Source organism: Pseudophryne corroboree, chromosome 2 (genome assembly GCF_028390025.1).
Source record: "Pseudophryne corroboree isolate aPseCor3 chromosome 2, aPseCor3.hap2, whole genome shotgun sequence".
NCBI classification, from domain to species: Eukaryota; Metazoa; Chordata; class Amphibia; order Anura; family Myobatrachidae; genus Pseudophryne; species Pseudophryne corroboree.
In genome coordinates this window covers 27,284,228-27,298,582 of record NC_086445.1, presented here as the reverse complement: position 1 = coordinate 27,298,582, position 14,355 = coordinate 27,284,228, and the positions used below count along the sequence as shown (strand labels likewise).

At 48.4% G+C, this 14,355-nt stretch overlaps 1 protein-coding gene across 2 annotated transcripts in view; it reads left to right on the top strand.

Moving 5' to 3' along the window:
* Nucleotides 1-14,355, top strand: part of PGM2L1 (phosphoglucomutase 2 like 1) — a 101,733-nt gene that overhangs the window by 37,721 nt on the left and 49,657 nt on the right. Inside the window, exons 1-2 of one of the 2 annotated variants that reach the window (XM_063950922.1) lie at nucleotides 5,643-5,789; nucleotides 5,966-6,072. In XM_063950922.1, coding sequence (XP_063806992.1) covers nucleotides 5,969-6,072 — 104 coding nt within the window. In that variant the 5' untranslated portion in view covers nucleotides 5,643-5,789; nucleotides 5,966-5,968. Of the gene's footprint in view, nucleotides 1-5,642; nucleotides 5,790-5,965; nucleotides 6,073-14,355 lie in introns of those variants that run through there. The other variant, XM_063950921.1, reaches the window with a different exon arrangement.

The following is a 14,355-nucleotide window of genomic DNA, read 5'->3' as shown; positions in this document are numbered from 1 at the left end:
TGTCGCCAGAACGGCTCTTGTTAGGAAAACGGAGGCTCTATTTGTCCTGTATACTTCCAACAAGATTGGAAATCCTGCTTCCAAGCAGACTATTGCACGCTGGATTTGTAATACGATTCAGCATGCTCATTCTTCGGCTGGGCTGCCGTTGCCGAAGTCGGTAAAGGACCATTATACCAGGAAGGTGGGCTCTTCTTGGGCGGCTGCCCAAGGGGTCTCGGCACTTCAACTTTGCCGAGCAGCTACGTGGTCGGGTTCAAACACTTTTGCTAAGTTCTACAAGTTTGATACCCTGGCTGAGGAGGACCTCATGTTTGCTCAATCGGTGCTGCAGAGTCGTCCGCACTCTCCCGCCCGGTCTAGAGCTTTGGTATAGACCCCATGGTCCTTTTGGAGTCCCCAGCATCCTCTAGGACGCAAGAGAAAATAGGATTTTAATACCTACCGGTAAATCCTTCTCTCCTAGTCCGTAGAGGATGCTGGGCGCCCATCCCAGTGCGGACTGTTACTTGCAGTTGTATTGTTGGTTGTTATTTTCGGTTACACGTGGTTTGTGTATCAGTTATATTCAGCTTGTTGCTGTTGTTAGTTCATACTGTTATCTGGTATTCCTGCTACTCCAGTTGTACGGTGTGTATGGTGTGAGCTGGTATGTGTCTCACCCTTAGTTTAACAAAAATCCTTTTCTTCTAAATGTCCGTCTCCCCTGGGCACAGTTCCTATAACTGAGGTCTGGAGGAGGGGCATAGAGGGAGGAGCCAGTTCACCCCCAGTCAAAGTCTTATAGTGTGCCCATGTCTCCTGCGGATCCCTTCTATACCCCATGGTCCTTTTGGAGTCCCCAGCATCCTCTCCAGACTAGCAGAAAAGGATTTACCGGAAGGTATTAAAATCCTATTTTCTATGTTTCTGATGGTCGACATGCAGTAGGTCGACGTGGACAATAGGTCGACATGGACAATAGGTCGACATGTAATCAATTTTTTCATACTTTACCATCCACGTGGACTAGGATTGGGAATAGTAACCTGTGCCGAGCGCAGTGATAGTGCACCGTGTCCGCTCGCCATGCCTCGGGCAAGGTGCCTCGGGTTCCATGTCCTTTGACGGCGAAAACGACACAAAAACAAAAAGTAAAATGTGTCAACCTTTTTTCATGTCGACCATTTCATTTGCCGACCTTTTAATACTGTCGACATTTCTTACTGTCTACCTTTTGTCATGTTGACCTTTTCATGTGTCAACCTTTTGACCCTGTTGAGCTAATGCATGTCAACCAATAGTGGGCCACCTGATGACTGCAGACCTTTGTAATGTAGATCTGATGGTCCATACCCGTCTGGCACGGGGTGCCGTGAATCTGTGCAGGGCACAATGAAATCTCAGGACTATCAGGGCATTTGGAGCCCAGTCTCAGCCGCAGGTCATGGGTCCTCCAACAGGATAATGACGCAAACCACACAGCTACAAGCCCCAAAGAATGGACAAGAACAGAACATTGGGGGGTCATTCCGACCCGTTCGCACGCAGCGGTTTGTTGCTGCGGTGCGAACGGGTCCGGATTGCGCATGTGCGGCGGCGGCAATGCGCGTGTGCGACGTTGTCCTGTGACGGGGGTCGCCAGGTTACGTCGCGACCTACGAAGGAAGCGGTCGCAGAGCCGACCGCAAAGAAGATTGACAGAAAGAAGGCGTTCCTGGGCGTCTCCAGACCGTTGGAGACCGTTTTCGGGGAGTGGAGAAGAAAACACAGGCGCGTCCAGGAGAACGGAGGGCGGATGTCTGACGTCAGAGCCGGCCCCAGCATCGCTGAGATCGTCGCACAGGGTAAGTATGTCCAGGGCTAGTCTACTTTTGCTTGAAATTTTTTAGCTTAGCAGGACTGCACAAGCGATCGCAGCCCTGCTAAGCTAAAATACACTCCCCCATAGGCGGGGATTAGTTGATCGCAGCAGCAGCTAAAAGTTGCTGGCTGTGATCAACTCGGAATAACCACCATTGGCCGAAGTGGCCTCTGTGATCCCTGATCTGACTCCTATGGAACATCTATGGAGAACGCTGAAACATGCAGCCTGGAGGAGGCGCCATCACACCTGAGACAGCTGGGGCAGAGTGCTCGGGAAGAGTGGCCCAGACTACCTGCCGACATTAGTGCAGCGGTCTCACTGAGAGCGACAGAGATCGCCTGACTGCAGGGATTGCCTGTAAAGGTTGGGCAGGAAAAGGATACGGATCCCGTCATTTTAGTCCAGAACATTATCATTTGTTTTATTATTTAAAATAGTCTTACATCAAATGCAAAGTCTGAGATACAATAAATGTGGAATGAACAAACGTTGGGCACCGGTTCCGTCTGTCACTTCACGTTCTCTGTGAAAAACATGGGTTCTTCTGTTGTCATGGTAGGGAACCTGCTAATGTGTCCACGTCTGTACAAAGCAGTGTTGTGAGTGGGATCCCAGCAGCTGGAATACCGACACCAGAATACTGACACTGCTGAATACCGGGATATGGTCATTAGGTCGACATGAGTTTTTCACATTTTTTCTTCTTCTTCATTTTTTCATACTTTTTCATACTTTACGATCCACGTGGACTACGATTGGGAATAGTAACCTGTGCCGAGTGCAGCGGTAGCAGAGCGAGACACCTTGCCCGCAGCATGGCGAGCGGACACGGTGCACTAATTGGGGTTCCCCGTCACGTTACGATGAAAACGACACCAAAAAAAAGTAGAAAACAAACAAACTCATGTCGACCATTTTTTGAGTGTCAAACTTTTTTCACTGTCGACCTAGTCACTGTCGACCAATAGTGGTCAACCTAATGTCTGTCGATCTAATGCATGTTGACCCTATGACCCAAACCCCTGAACACCGACGCCGGAAATCCGACACTACTCGGAATACCGACGTTGGAATGCCGACATGGATAGCAATGCCGGGGCCAGGATCCCAAACAGAAGTATGCAGGGCTGCTTAGGGTCAGGACATGGAGGGGGGTTAGGATTAGGATGCGGGAGCAGGGTTAGGTTTAGGCACCACCGGGGAGGGTTAGGGTTTGGCTGCGGGCAGGGAAGGTTTGTGGCAAGCGGTTTGGGGATTTGGGATAGCATACTTACCTAGTAGGTGTCGGCGTCCTGAGCTTCGGGATGTCGCTGTTTGTATTCTGACCACCGGCATCCAGATACCATGCCCTGTAAATGTAGAGGACACGACACATGGGAGAAATGGAGGGGTGTGGATCATCAAATCAACAGTATCTAGGTCGACCACTATAGGTCAACAGTCACTAGGTCAACAGGGATGTAAGGTCGACAGGGTTTCTAGGTCGACAGGTCAAAAGGTCGACATGAGTTTTTGTTTGTATTGTTTTTTTTGTCGGTTTCTTCGTAGAGTGACCGTGAACCTCAATTAGTGCACCGTGTCCCCTTACATGGCTCGCTTCCCTCACCATACTTCGGGCAAGGTGCCAATCGTTCCAATCGTAGTCTACATGGATCGTAAAATATGAAAAAGTTAAAAAAAAGAAAAAAAATGTGAAACTCATGTCGACCTTTTGACCGGTCGACCTAGAAATCCTGTTTACCTTCCATCCCTGTCGACCTAGTGACTGTTGACCTATAGTGGTCGACCTAGACAGTGTCGACCTTCAGACCGGATCCCGAAAGGGAGGCGGGTGCACTGAGACACACGCCTGTATTATATGGTAATATAGAATAGAAATGTATAATGTGTGTACAGAGCAATTGTGCATGTGATATACTGTATAATGGGGGGTCATTCCGAGTTGTTCGCTCGCTAGCAGTTTTTAGCAGCCGTGCAAACGCTATGCTGCTGCCCTCTGGGAGTGTATCTTAGCTTAGCAGAAGTGCGATCGTTTCCATCGCAGAGCGGATACAACAAAAAAAAAGTGCAGTTTTAGAGCAGCTCAAAACCTACTCAGCGCTTGCGATCACTTCAGACCATTCAGTTCCGGATTTGACGTCACAAACACGCCCTGCGTTCTCCCAGCCACGCCTGCGTTTTTCCTGGCACGCCTGCGTTTTCCGAACACTCCCTGAAAACTGTCAGTTGCCACCTTGAAATGCCCTCTTCCTGTCAATCACTCTGCGGCCAGCAGTGCGACTGAAATGCTTCGCTAGACCCTGTGCAAAAGTACATCTGCCGCTGTGAAAGTACGTCGCGCGTGCGCATTGTGCCGCATATGCATGCGCAGAAGTGCCGGGTTTTAGCCTCATCGCTGCGCAGCGAACAATTTCAGCTAGCGATCAACTCGGAATGACCACCATAGTCATATATTAGGTGTTAGTAGTGATAGCGCGGTCAATTAGAAGGCACAGGTGCAGTGTAACGGGGTGCACAGCAGCCGTCCCCAGCCGCAGGGGATCATTGCTGAGATGACAGCTGGCTGCTTGTTACCAGTATATGTGTGTATATGTAATTGGAAGGCGCAGGTGCAGTGTAACGGGGTGCACAGCAGCCGTCCCCAGCCGCAGGGGATCATTGCTGAGGTGACAGCTGGCTGCTTGTTACCAGTATATGTGTGTATATGTAATTAGAAGGCGCAGGTGCAGTGTAACGGGGTGCACAGCAGCCGTCCCCAGCCGCAGGGGATCATTACTGAGGCGACAGCTGGCTGCTTGTTACCAGTATATGTGTGTATATGTATATGTATATGTAATTGGAAGGCGCAGGTGCAGTGTAACGGGGTGCACAGCAGCCGTCCCCAGCCGCAGGGGATCACTGCTGAGACGACAGCTGGCTGCTTGTTACCAGTATATATGTGTGTGTATATGTAATTGGAAGGCGCAGGTGCTGTGTAACGGGGTGCACAGCAGCCATCCCCAGCCGCAGGGGATCATTGCTGAGGCGACAGCTGGCTGCTTGTTACCAGTATATGTGTGTGTATATGTATATGTAATTGGAAGGCGCAGGTGCAGTGTAACGGGGTGCACAGCAGCCGTCCCCAGCCGCAGGGGATTATTGCTGAGGTGACAGCTGGCTGCTTGTTACCAGTATATGTGTGTATATGTATATGTAATTAGAAGGCGCAGGTGCAGTGTAACGGGGTGCACAGCAGCCGTCCCCAGCTGCAGGGGATCACTGCTGAGACGACAGCTGGCCGCTTGTTACCAGCGTTTGGGTACCGGCCTGGTGTCTGTGACCTCTGCATGATGTGTTTGCAGATTAAACCTCGCTCCTGATATGTGTGTTATGCTGTGTATTGTTACTGATGCCTCTTGTGCGTGCCGGGGGATGGGAGACTGTGTGCTGCTCACACACGGAGCACGCAGGCCGAGCATGCTCTGCACGTGCAGCCCTTGTTTATCAGAGCTGGCTGCAGAGAGAGCCAGGAAACGTCTGTTTTGTGCAATGTGCGGGGAATCCTGCCAGTGTAGTGTGTTACTGCTGTATGTGTGTATCTCATCGCCTAGGGGTCTCACGTATGTAGTATATGACCCCTGGTATGTTATGCTGGCATACAGCACCGTCCATCTGCCCTTTACAAGCGGAACCAGAGGATTGGCACCAATCGCAGCATTGCGCAGAGTTAGCCAGGTGTAACAGTATCCTGAGTAAATGTCTCTGGGACAGTCCCGCGGGCGGTATAACTGGTCACACATTTCTCCGTATACCTGTGGTTCCGTCTTACACTCTGCACCACAAGCCGCTTGTCTACGTGATGTTGTATACTGCTGCCGTCCCCTAATGTTGCTGCCCGGAGTACTGGTTCTGTTGGGCGTGCGGAGGGCACAATCTAATAACCAGTGTTGTGTGTGTGACCTGGGTTAGTGATGGGTCACTCGCCTGTCGCGTCCTGCTCCGCAGAGCTCCCGGGGAATCGCACTTTATCGTCTGGATGTTGCTGCCCGCTCTTATATGTCACCGTAATTATTTTATTATTCTCTGTCTATTAACATGCGCTGTACGTGCTATTGGCGAGACGTTGTGTTTGTCTTGCAGGGTATGTACCACTATCTGGGGAGATGTTTTCCCGACATGAAGCAGAGAGGCCTTGTGATTGGATATGACACGCGTGCGCAGCTATCCAGCGACTGCAGCAGCGAGCGGTGAGTTTCCGGTCGGGCAGCCTACAAGACGCGTGTTTATGCCATTAGGGTGTTTTTATTTCACCCCAATCGTTTTAGCTGCAATAGGTTTTCCACTGAGACATTACACTGTGTTCATTTCAATAAATAACGTTTGACCGGTAATGTGCCTTTCTGCCACCGGTCAGTCTGCAGAGAGACGGGGGCGCAGCGCCTGGGTCAGGAGGTGCTATTCACGGAGCGAAGTGTTCATGTGATAAATTTAGCTGCTCAAGTCTAAAAACAGCCTCTCCCTGTTACTTAGTGAGGTGAGGCTGACGCTCTGCTGCTGTACGGCTCCTCTGAGTCAGTTTCCCCCGCAAGACAGACTCGCCCCACATTACATGCCTCCAATTACTGCGTTACTAACGCTTACCGCACACAGACGTCTTATTATTTACAGTGTCTGGGACATTCCTTCCTCATGATTATATAGACGCAGCTGGAAGCACAAAGCTCTGAAGCTAATAACACACAGGAGCACACCACTAAGGAATACTAGAGTATTGTTGTGTGGGTTCTGTCATTGTTACCATGCCTGGCTGGGCCGCAGCTGCGGGACGTAACAGCCTCCGTCCACAGTGACACCTGCAGCAGCAATACCCTGTGTGCACCTCACCTGTACACATACACAGACAGTAATAAGGTGTGAGCACAGGGCAGTGGAATATACTGTGTGCACCTCACCTGTACACATACACAGCCAGTAATAAGGTGTGAGTACAGGGCAGTGGAATATACTGTGTGCTCCTCACCTGTACACATACACAGCCAGTAATAAGGTGTGAGCACAGGGCAGTGGTATATACTGTGTGCACCTCACCTGTACACATACACAGCCAGTAATAAGGTGTGAGTACAGGGCAGTGGAATATACTGTGTGCACCTCACCTGTACACATACACAGCCAGTAATAAGGTGTGAGCACAGGGCAGTGGAATATACTGTGTATACATCACCTGTACACATACACAGCCAGTAATAAGATGTGAGTACAGGGCAGTGGAATATACTGTGTATACATCACCTGTACACATACACAGCCAGTAATAAGATGTGAGTACAGGGCAGTGGAATATACTGTATGCTCCTCACCTGTACACATACACAGCCAGTAATAAGATGTGAGCACAGAGCAGTGGAATATACTGTGTGCTCCTCACCTGTACACATACACAGCCAGTAATAAGGTGTGAGTACAGGGCAGTGGTATATACTGTGTGCTCCTCACCTGTACACATACACAGCCAGTAATAAGGTGTGAGTACAGGGCAGTGGAATATACTGTGTGCTCCTCACCTGTACACATACACAGCCAGTAATAAGGTGTGAGCACAGGGCAGTGGAATATACTGTGTGCACCTCACCTGTATACATACACAGCCAGTAATAAGGTGTGAGCACAGGACAGTGGAATATACTGTGTATACATCACCTGTACACATACACAGCCAGTAATAAGGTGTGAGTACAGGGCAGTGGAATATACTGTGTGCACCTCACCTGTATACATACACAGCCAGTAATAAGGTGTGAGCACAGGACAGTGGTATATACTGTGTGCTCCTCACCTGTACACATACACAGCCAGTAATAAGGTGTGAGCACAGGGCAGTGGAATATACTGTGTGCACCTCACCTGTATACATACACAGCCAGTAATAAGGTGTGAGCACAGGACAGTGGAATATACTGTGTATACATCACCTGTACACATACACAGCCAGTAATAAGGTGTGAGCACAGGGCAGTGGAATATACTGTGTGCACCTCACCTGTACACATACACAGCCAGTAATAAGATGTGAGCACAGGACAGTGGAATATACTGTGTGCACCTCACCTGTACACATACACAGCCAGTAATAAGATGTGAGCACAGGGCAGTGGTATATACTGTGTGCACCTTACCTGTACACATACACAGCCAGTAATAAGATGTGAGCACAGGGCAGTGGAATATACTGTGTGCTCCTCACCTGTACACATACACAGCCAGTAATAAGGTGTGAGTACAGGGCAGTGGTATATACTGTGTGCACCTCACCTGTACACATACACAGCCAGTAATAAGATGTGAGTACAGGGCAGGGGAATATACTGTATGCACCTCACCTGTACACATACACAGCCAGTAATAAGGTGTGAGCACAGGGCAGTGGAATATACTGTGTGCTCCTCACCTGTATACATACACAGCCAGTAATAAGGTGTGAGCACAGGACAGTGGAATATACTGTGTATACATCACCTGTACACATACACAGCCAGTAATAAGGTGTGAGCACAGGGCAGTGGAATATACTGTGTGCACCTCACCTGTACACATACACAGCCAGTAATAAGATGTGAGCACAGGACAGTGGAATATACTGTGTGCACCTCACCTGTACACATACACAGCCAGTAATAAGATGTGAGCACAGGGCAGTGGTATATACTGTGTGCACCTCACCTGTACACATACACAGCCAGTAATAAGGTGTGAGCACAGGGCAGTGGTATATACTGTGTGCTCCTCACCTGTACACATACACAGCCAGTAATAAGATGTGAGCACAGGGCAGTGGTATATACTGTGTGCACCTCACCTGTACACATACACAGCCAGTAATAAGATGTGAGTACAGGGCAGGGGAATATACTGTATGCACCTCACCTGTACACATACACAGCCAGTAATAAGATGTGAGCACAGGGCAGTGGTATATACTGTGTATACCTCACCTGTACACATACACAGCCAGTAATAAGATGTGAGTACAGGGCAGTGGAATATACTGTGTGCACCTCACCTGTACACATACACAGACAGTAATAAGGTGTGAGCACAGGGCAGTGGAATATACTGTGTATACCTCACCTGTACACATACACAGCCAGTAATAAGGTGTGAGCACAGGGCAGTGGAATATACTGTGTGCACCTCACCTGTACACATACACAGCCAGTAATAAGGTGTGAGCACAGGGCAGTGGAATATACTGTGTATACCTCACCTGTACACATACAGCCAGTAATAAGATATGAGCACAGGGCAGTGGAATATACTGTGTATACATCACCTGTACACATACACAGCCAGTAATAAGGTGTGAGCACAGGGCAGTGGAATATACTGTGTGCACCTCACCTGTACACATACACAGCCAGTAATAAGGTGTGAGTACAGGGCAGTGGAATATACTGTATGCACCTCACCTGTACACATACACAGCCAGTAATAAGATGTGAGCACAGGGCAGTGGTATATACTGTGTGCACCTCACCTGTACACATACACAGCCAGTAATAAGATGTGAGTACAGGGCAGTGGAATATACTGTGTGCTCCTCACCTGTACACACATACACAGCCAGTAATAAGGTGTGAGCACAGGGCAGTGGAATATACTGTGTGCTCCTCACCTGTACACATACACAGCCAGTAATAAGGTGTGAGTACAGGACAGTGGAATATACTGTGTGCTCCTCACTTGTACACATACACAGACAGTAATAAGGTGTGAGTACAGGGCAGTGGAATATACTGTGTGCTCCTCACCTGTACACATACACAGCCAGTAATAAGGTGTGAGCACAGGGCAGTGGAATATACAGTGTATACCTCACCTGTACACATACACAGCCAGTAATAAGGTGTGAGTACAGGGCAGTGGTATATACTGTGTGCTCCTCACCTGTACACATACACAGCCAGTAATAAGGTGTGAGCACAGGGCAGTGGAATATACTGTGTGCACCTCACCTGTATACATACACAGCCAGTAATAAGATGTGAGCACAGGGCAGTGGAATATGTGTGCACCTCACCTGTACACATACACAGCCAGTAATAAGGTGTGAGCACAGGGCAGTGGTATATACTGTGTGCTCCTCCCCTGTACACATACACAGCCAGTAATAAGGTGTGAGCACAGGGCAGTGGTATATACTGTGTGCTCCTCACCTGTACACATACACAGCCAGTAATAAGGTGTGAGCACAGGGCAGTGGAATATACTGTGTGCTCCTCACCTGTACACATACACAGCCAGTAATAAGGTGTGAGCACAGGGCAGTGGAATATACTGTGTGCTCCTCACCTGTACACATACACAGCCAGTAATAAGGTGTGAGCACAGGGCAGTGATATAAACTGTGTGCACCTCACCTGTACACATACACAGCCAGTAATAAGATGTGAGCACAGGGCAGTGGAATATGTGTGCACCTCACCTGTACACATACACAGCCAGTAATAAGGTGTGAGCACAGGGCAGTGGAATATACTGTGTGCTCCTCACCTGTACACATACACAGCCAGTAATAAGGTGTGAGCACAGGGCAGTGGAAGATACTGTGTGCTCCTCACCTGTACACATACACAGCCAGTAATAAGGTGTGAGCACAGGGCAGTGGAATATACTGTGTGCTCCTCACCTGTACACATACACAGCCAGTAATAAGGTGTGAGCACAGGGCAGTGGAATATACTGTGTGCTCCTCACCTGTACACATACACAGCCAGTAATAAGGTGTGAGCACAGGGCAGTGGAATATACTGTGTGCACCTCACCTGTACACATACACAGCCAGTAATAAGGTGTGAGTACAGGGCAGTGGAATATGCTGTGTGCACCTCACCTGTACACATACACAGCCAGTAATAAGGTGTGAGCACAGTGCAGTGGAATATGCTGTGTGCACCTCACCTGTACACATACACAGCCAGTAATAAGGTGTGAGCACAGGGCAGTGGAATATACTGTGTGCACCTCACCTGTACACATACACAGCCAGTAATAAGTTTTGAGCACAGGGCAGTGGAATATACTGTATGCACCTCACCTGTACACATACACAGCCAGTAATAAGGTGTGAGCACAGGGCAGTGGAATATACTGTGTGCTCCTCACCTGTACACATACACAGCCAGTAATAAGGTGTGAGTACAGGGCAGTGGAATATACTGTGTGCACCTCACCTGTACACATACACAGCCAGTAATAAGATGTGAGCACAGGGCAGTGGAATATACTCTGTATACCTCACCTGTACACATACACAGCCAGTAATAAGGTGTGATCACAGGGCAGTGGAATATACTGTGTGCACCTCACCTGTACACATACACAGCCAGTTATAAGGTGTGAGTACAGGGCAGTGGAATATACTGTGTGCTCCTCACCTGTACACATACACAGCCAGTAATAAGGTGTGAGCACAGGGCAGTGGAATATACTGTGTATACCTCACCTGTACACATACACAGCCAGTAATAAGGTGTGAGCACAGGACAGTGGTATATACTGTGTGCTCCTTACCTGTACACATACACAGCCAGTAATAAGGTGTGAGCACAGGGCAGTGGAATATACTGTGTGCACCTCACCTGTATACATACACAGCCAGTAATAAGGTGTGAGCACAGGACAGTGGAATATACTGTGTATACATCACCTGTACACATACACAGCCAGTAATAAGGTGTGAGCACAGGGCAGTGGAATATACTGTATGCACCTCACCTGTACACATACACAGCCAGTAATAAGATGTGAGCACAGGGCAGTGTAATATACTGTGTATACCTCACCTGTACACATACACAGCCAGTAATAAGGTGTGAGTACAGGGCAGTGGAATATAATGTGTGCTCCTCACCTGTACACATACACAGCCAGTAATAAGATGTGAGCACAGGGCAGTGGAATATACTCTGTATACCTCACCTGTACACATACACAGCCAGTAATAAGGTGTGAGCACAGGGCAGTGGAATATACTGTGTGCACCTCACCTGTACACATACACAGCCAGTAATAAGGTGTGATCACAGGGCAGTGGAATATACTGTGTGCTCCTCACCTGTACACATACACAGCCAGTAATAAGGTGTGAGCACAGGGCAGTGGAATATACTGTGTATACATCACCTGTACACATACACAGCCAGTAATAAGGTGTGAGTACAGGGCAGTGGAATATACTGTGTGCTCCTCACTTGTACACATACACAGACAGTAATAAGATGTGAGTACAGGGCAGTGGAATGTACTGTGTGCTCCTCACCTGTACACATACACAGCCAGTAATAAGATGTGAGCACAGGGCAGTGGAATATACTGTGTGCTCCTCACCTGTACACATACACAGCCAGTAATAAGGTGTGAGCACAGGGCAGTGGAATATACAGTGTATACCTCACCTGTACACATACACAGCCAGTAATAAGGTGTGAGCACAGGACAGTGGAATATACTGTGTGTGCACCTCACCTGTACACATACACAGCCAGTAATAAGGTGTGAGTACAGGGCAGTGGAATATACTGTGTATACCTCACCTGTACACATACACAGCCAGTAATAAGATGTGAGCACAGGGCAGTGGAATATACTGTGTGTGCACCTCACCTGTACACATACACAGCCAGTAATAAGGTGTGAGTACAGGGCAGTGGAATATACTGTGTGCACCTCACCTGTACACATACACAGACAGTAATAAGGTGTGAGTACAGGGCAGTGGAATATACTGTGTGCTCCTCACCTGTACACATACACAGCCAGTAATAAGGTGTGAGCACAGGGCAGTGGAATATACTGTGTGCTCCTCACCTGTACACATACACAGCCAGTAATAAGGTGTGAGCACAGGACAGTGGAATATACTGTGTGCACCTCACCTGTACACATACACAGCCAGTAATAAGGTGTGAGTACAGGGCAGTGGAATATACTGTGTGCACCTCACCTGTACACATACACAGCCAGTAATAAGGTGTGAGCACAGGGCAGTGGAATATACTGTGTGCACCTCACCTGTACACATACACAGCCAGTAATAAGGTGTGAGCACAGGGCAGTGGAATATACTGTGTGCACCTCACCTGTACACATACACAGCCAGTAATAAGGTGTGAGCACAGGACAGTGGAATATACTGTGTGCACCTCACCTGTACACATACACAGCCAGTAATAAGGTGTGAGCACAGGGCAGTGGAATATACTGTGTGCACCTCACCTGTACACATACACAGCCAGTAATAATGTGTGAGTACAGGGCAGTGGAATATACTGTGTGCACCTCACCTGTACACATACACAGCCAGTAATAAGGTGTGAGCACAGGGCAGTGGAATATGCTGTGTGCTCCTCACCTGTACACATACACAGCCAGTAATAAGGTGTGAGCACAGGGCAGTGGAATATACTGTGTATACCTCACCTGTACACATACACAGCCAGTAATAAGATGTGAGCACAGGGCAGTGGAATATACTGTGTGCTCCTAATCCTGTATACATACACAGCCAGTAATAAGGTGTGAGCACAGGGCAGTGGAATATACTGTGTGCTCCTCACCTGTATACATACACAGCCAGTAATAAGGTGTGAGTACAGGGCAGTGGAATATACTGTGTGCACCTCACCTGTACACATAAATACACAGCCAGTAATAAGGTGTGAGCACAGGGCAGTGGAATATACTCTGTATACCTCACCTGTACACATACACAGCCAGTAATAAGGTGTGAGCACAGGGCAGTGGAATATACTGTGTGCACCTCACCTGTACACATACACAGCCAGTAATAAGGTGTGATCACAGGGCAGTGGAATATACTGTGTGCTCCTCACCTGTACACATACACAGCCAGTAATAAGGTGTGAGCACAGGGCAGTGGAATATACTGTGTATACATCACCTGTACACATACACAGCCAGTAATAAGGTGTGAGTACAGGGCAGTGGAATATACTGTGTGCTCCTCACTTGTACACATACACAGACAGTAATAAGATGTGAGCACAGGGCAGTGGAATATACTGTGTATACGTCACCTGTACACATACACAGCCAGTAATAAGATGTGAGCACAGGGCAGTGGAATATACTGTGTGTGCACCTCACCTGTACACACACACAGCCAGTAATAAGGTGTGAGTACAGGGCAGTGGAATATACTGTGTGCACCTCACCTGTACACATACACAGACAGTAATAAGGTGTGAGTACAGGGCAGTGGAATATACTGTGTGCTCCTCACCTGTACACATACACAGCCAGTAATAAGGTGTGAGCACAGGGCAGTGGAATATACTGTGTGCTCCTCACCTGTACACATACACAGCCAGTAATAAGGTGTGAGCACAGGACAGTGGAATATACTGTGTGCACCTCACCTGTACACATACACAGCCAGTAATAAGGTGTGAGTACAGGGCAGTGGAATATACTGTGTGCACCTCACCTGTACACATACACAGCCAGTAATA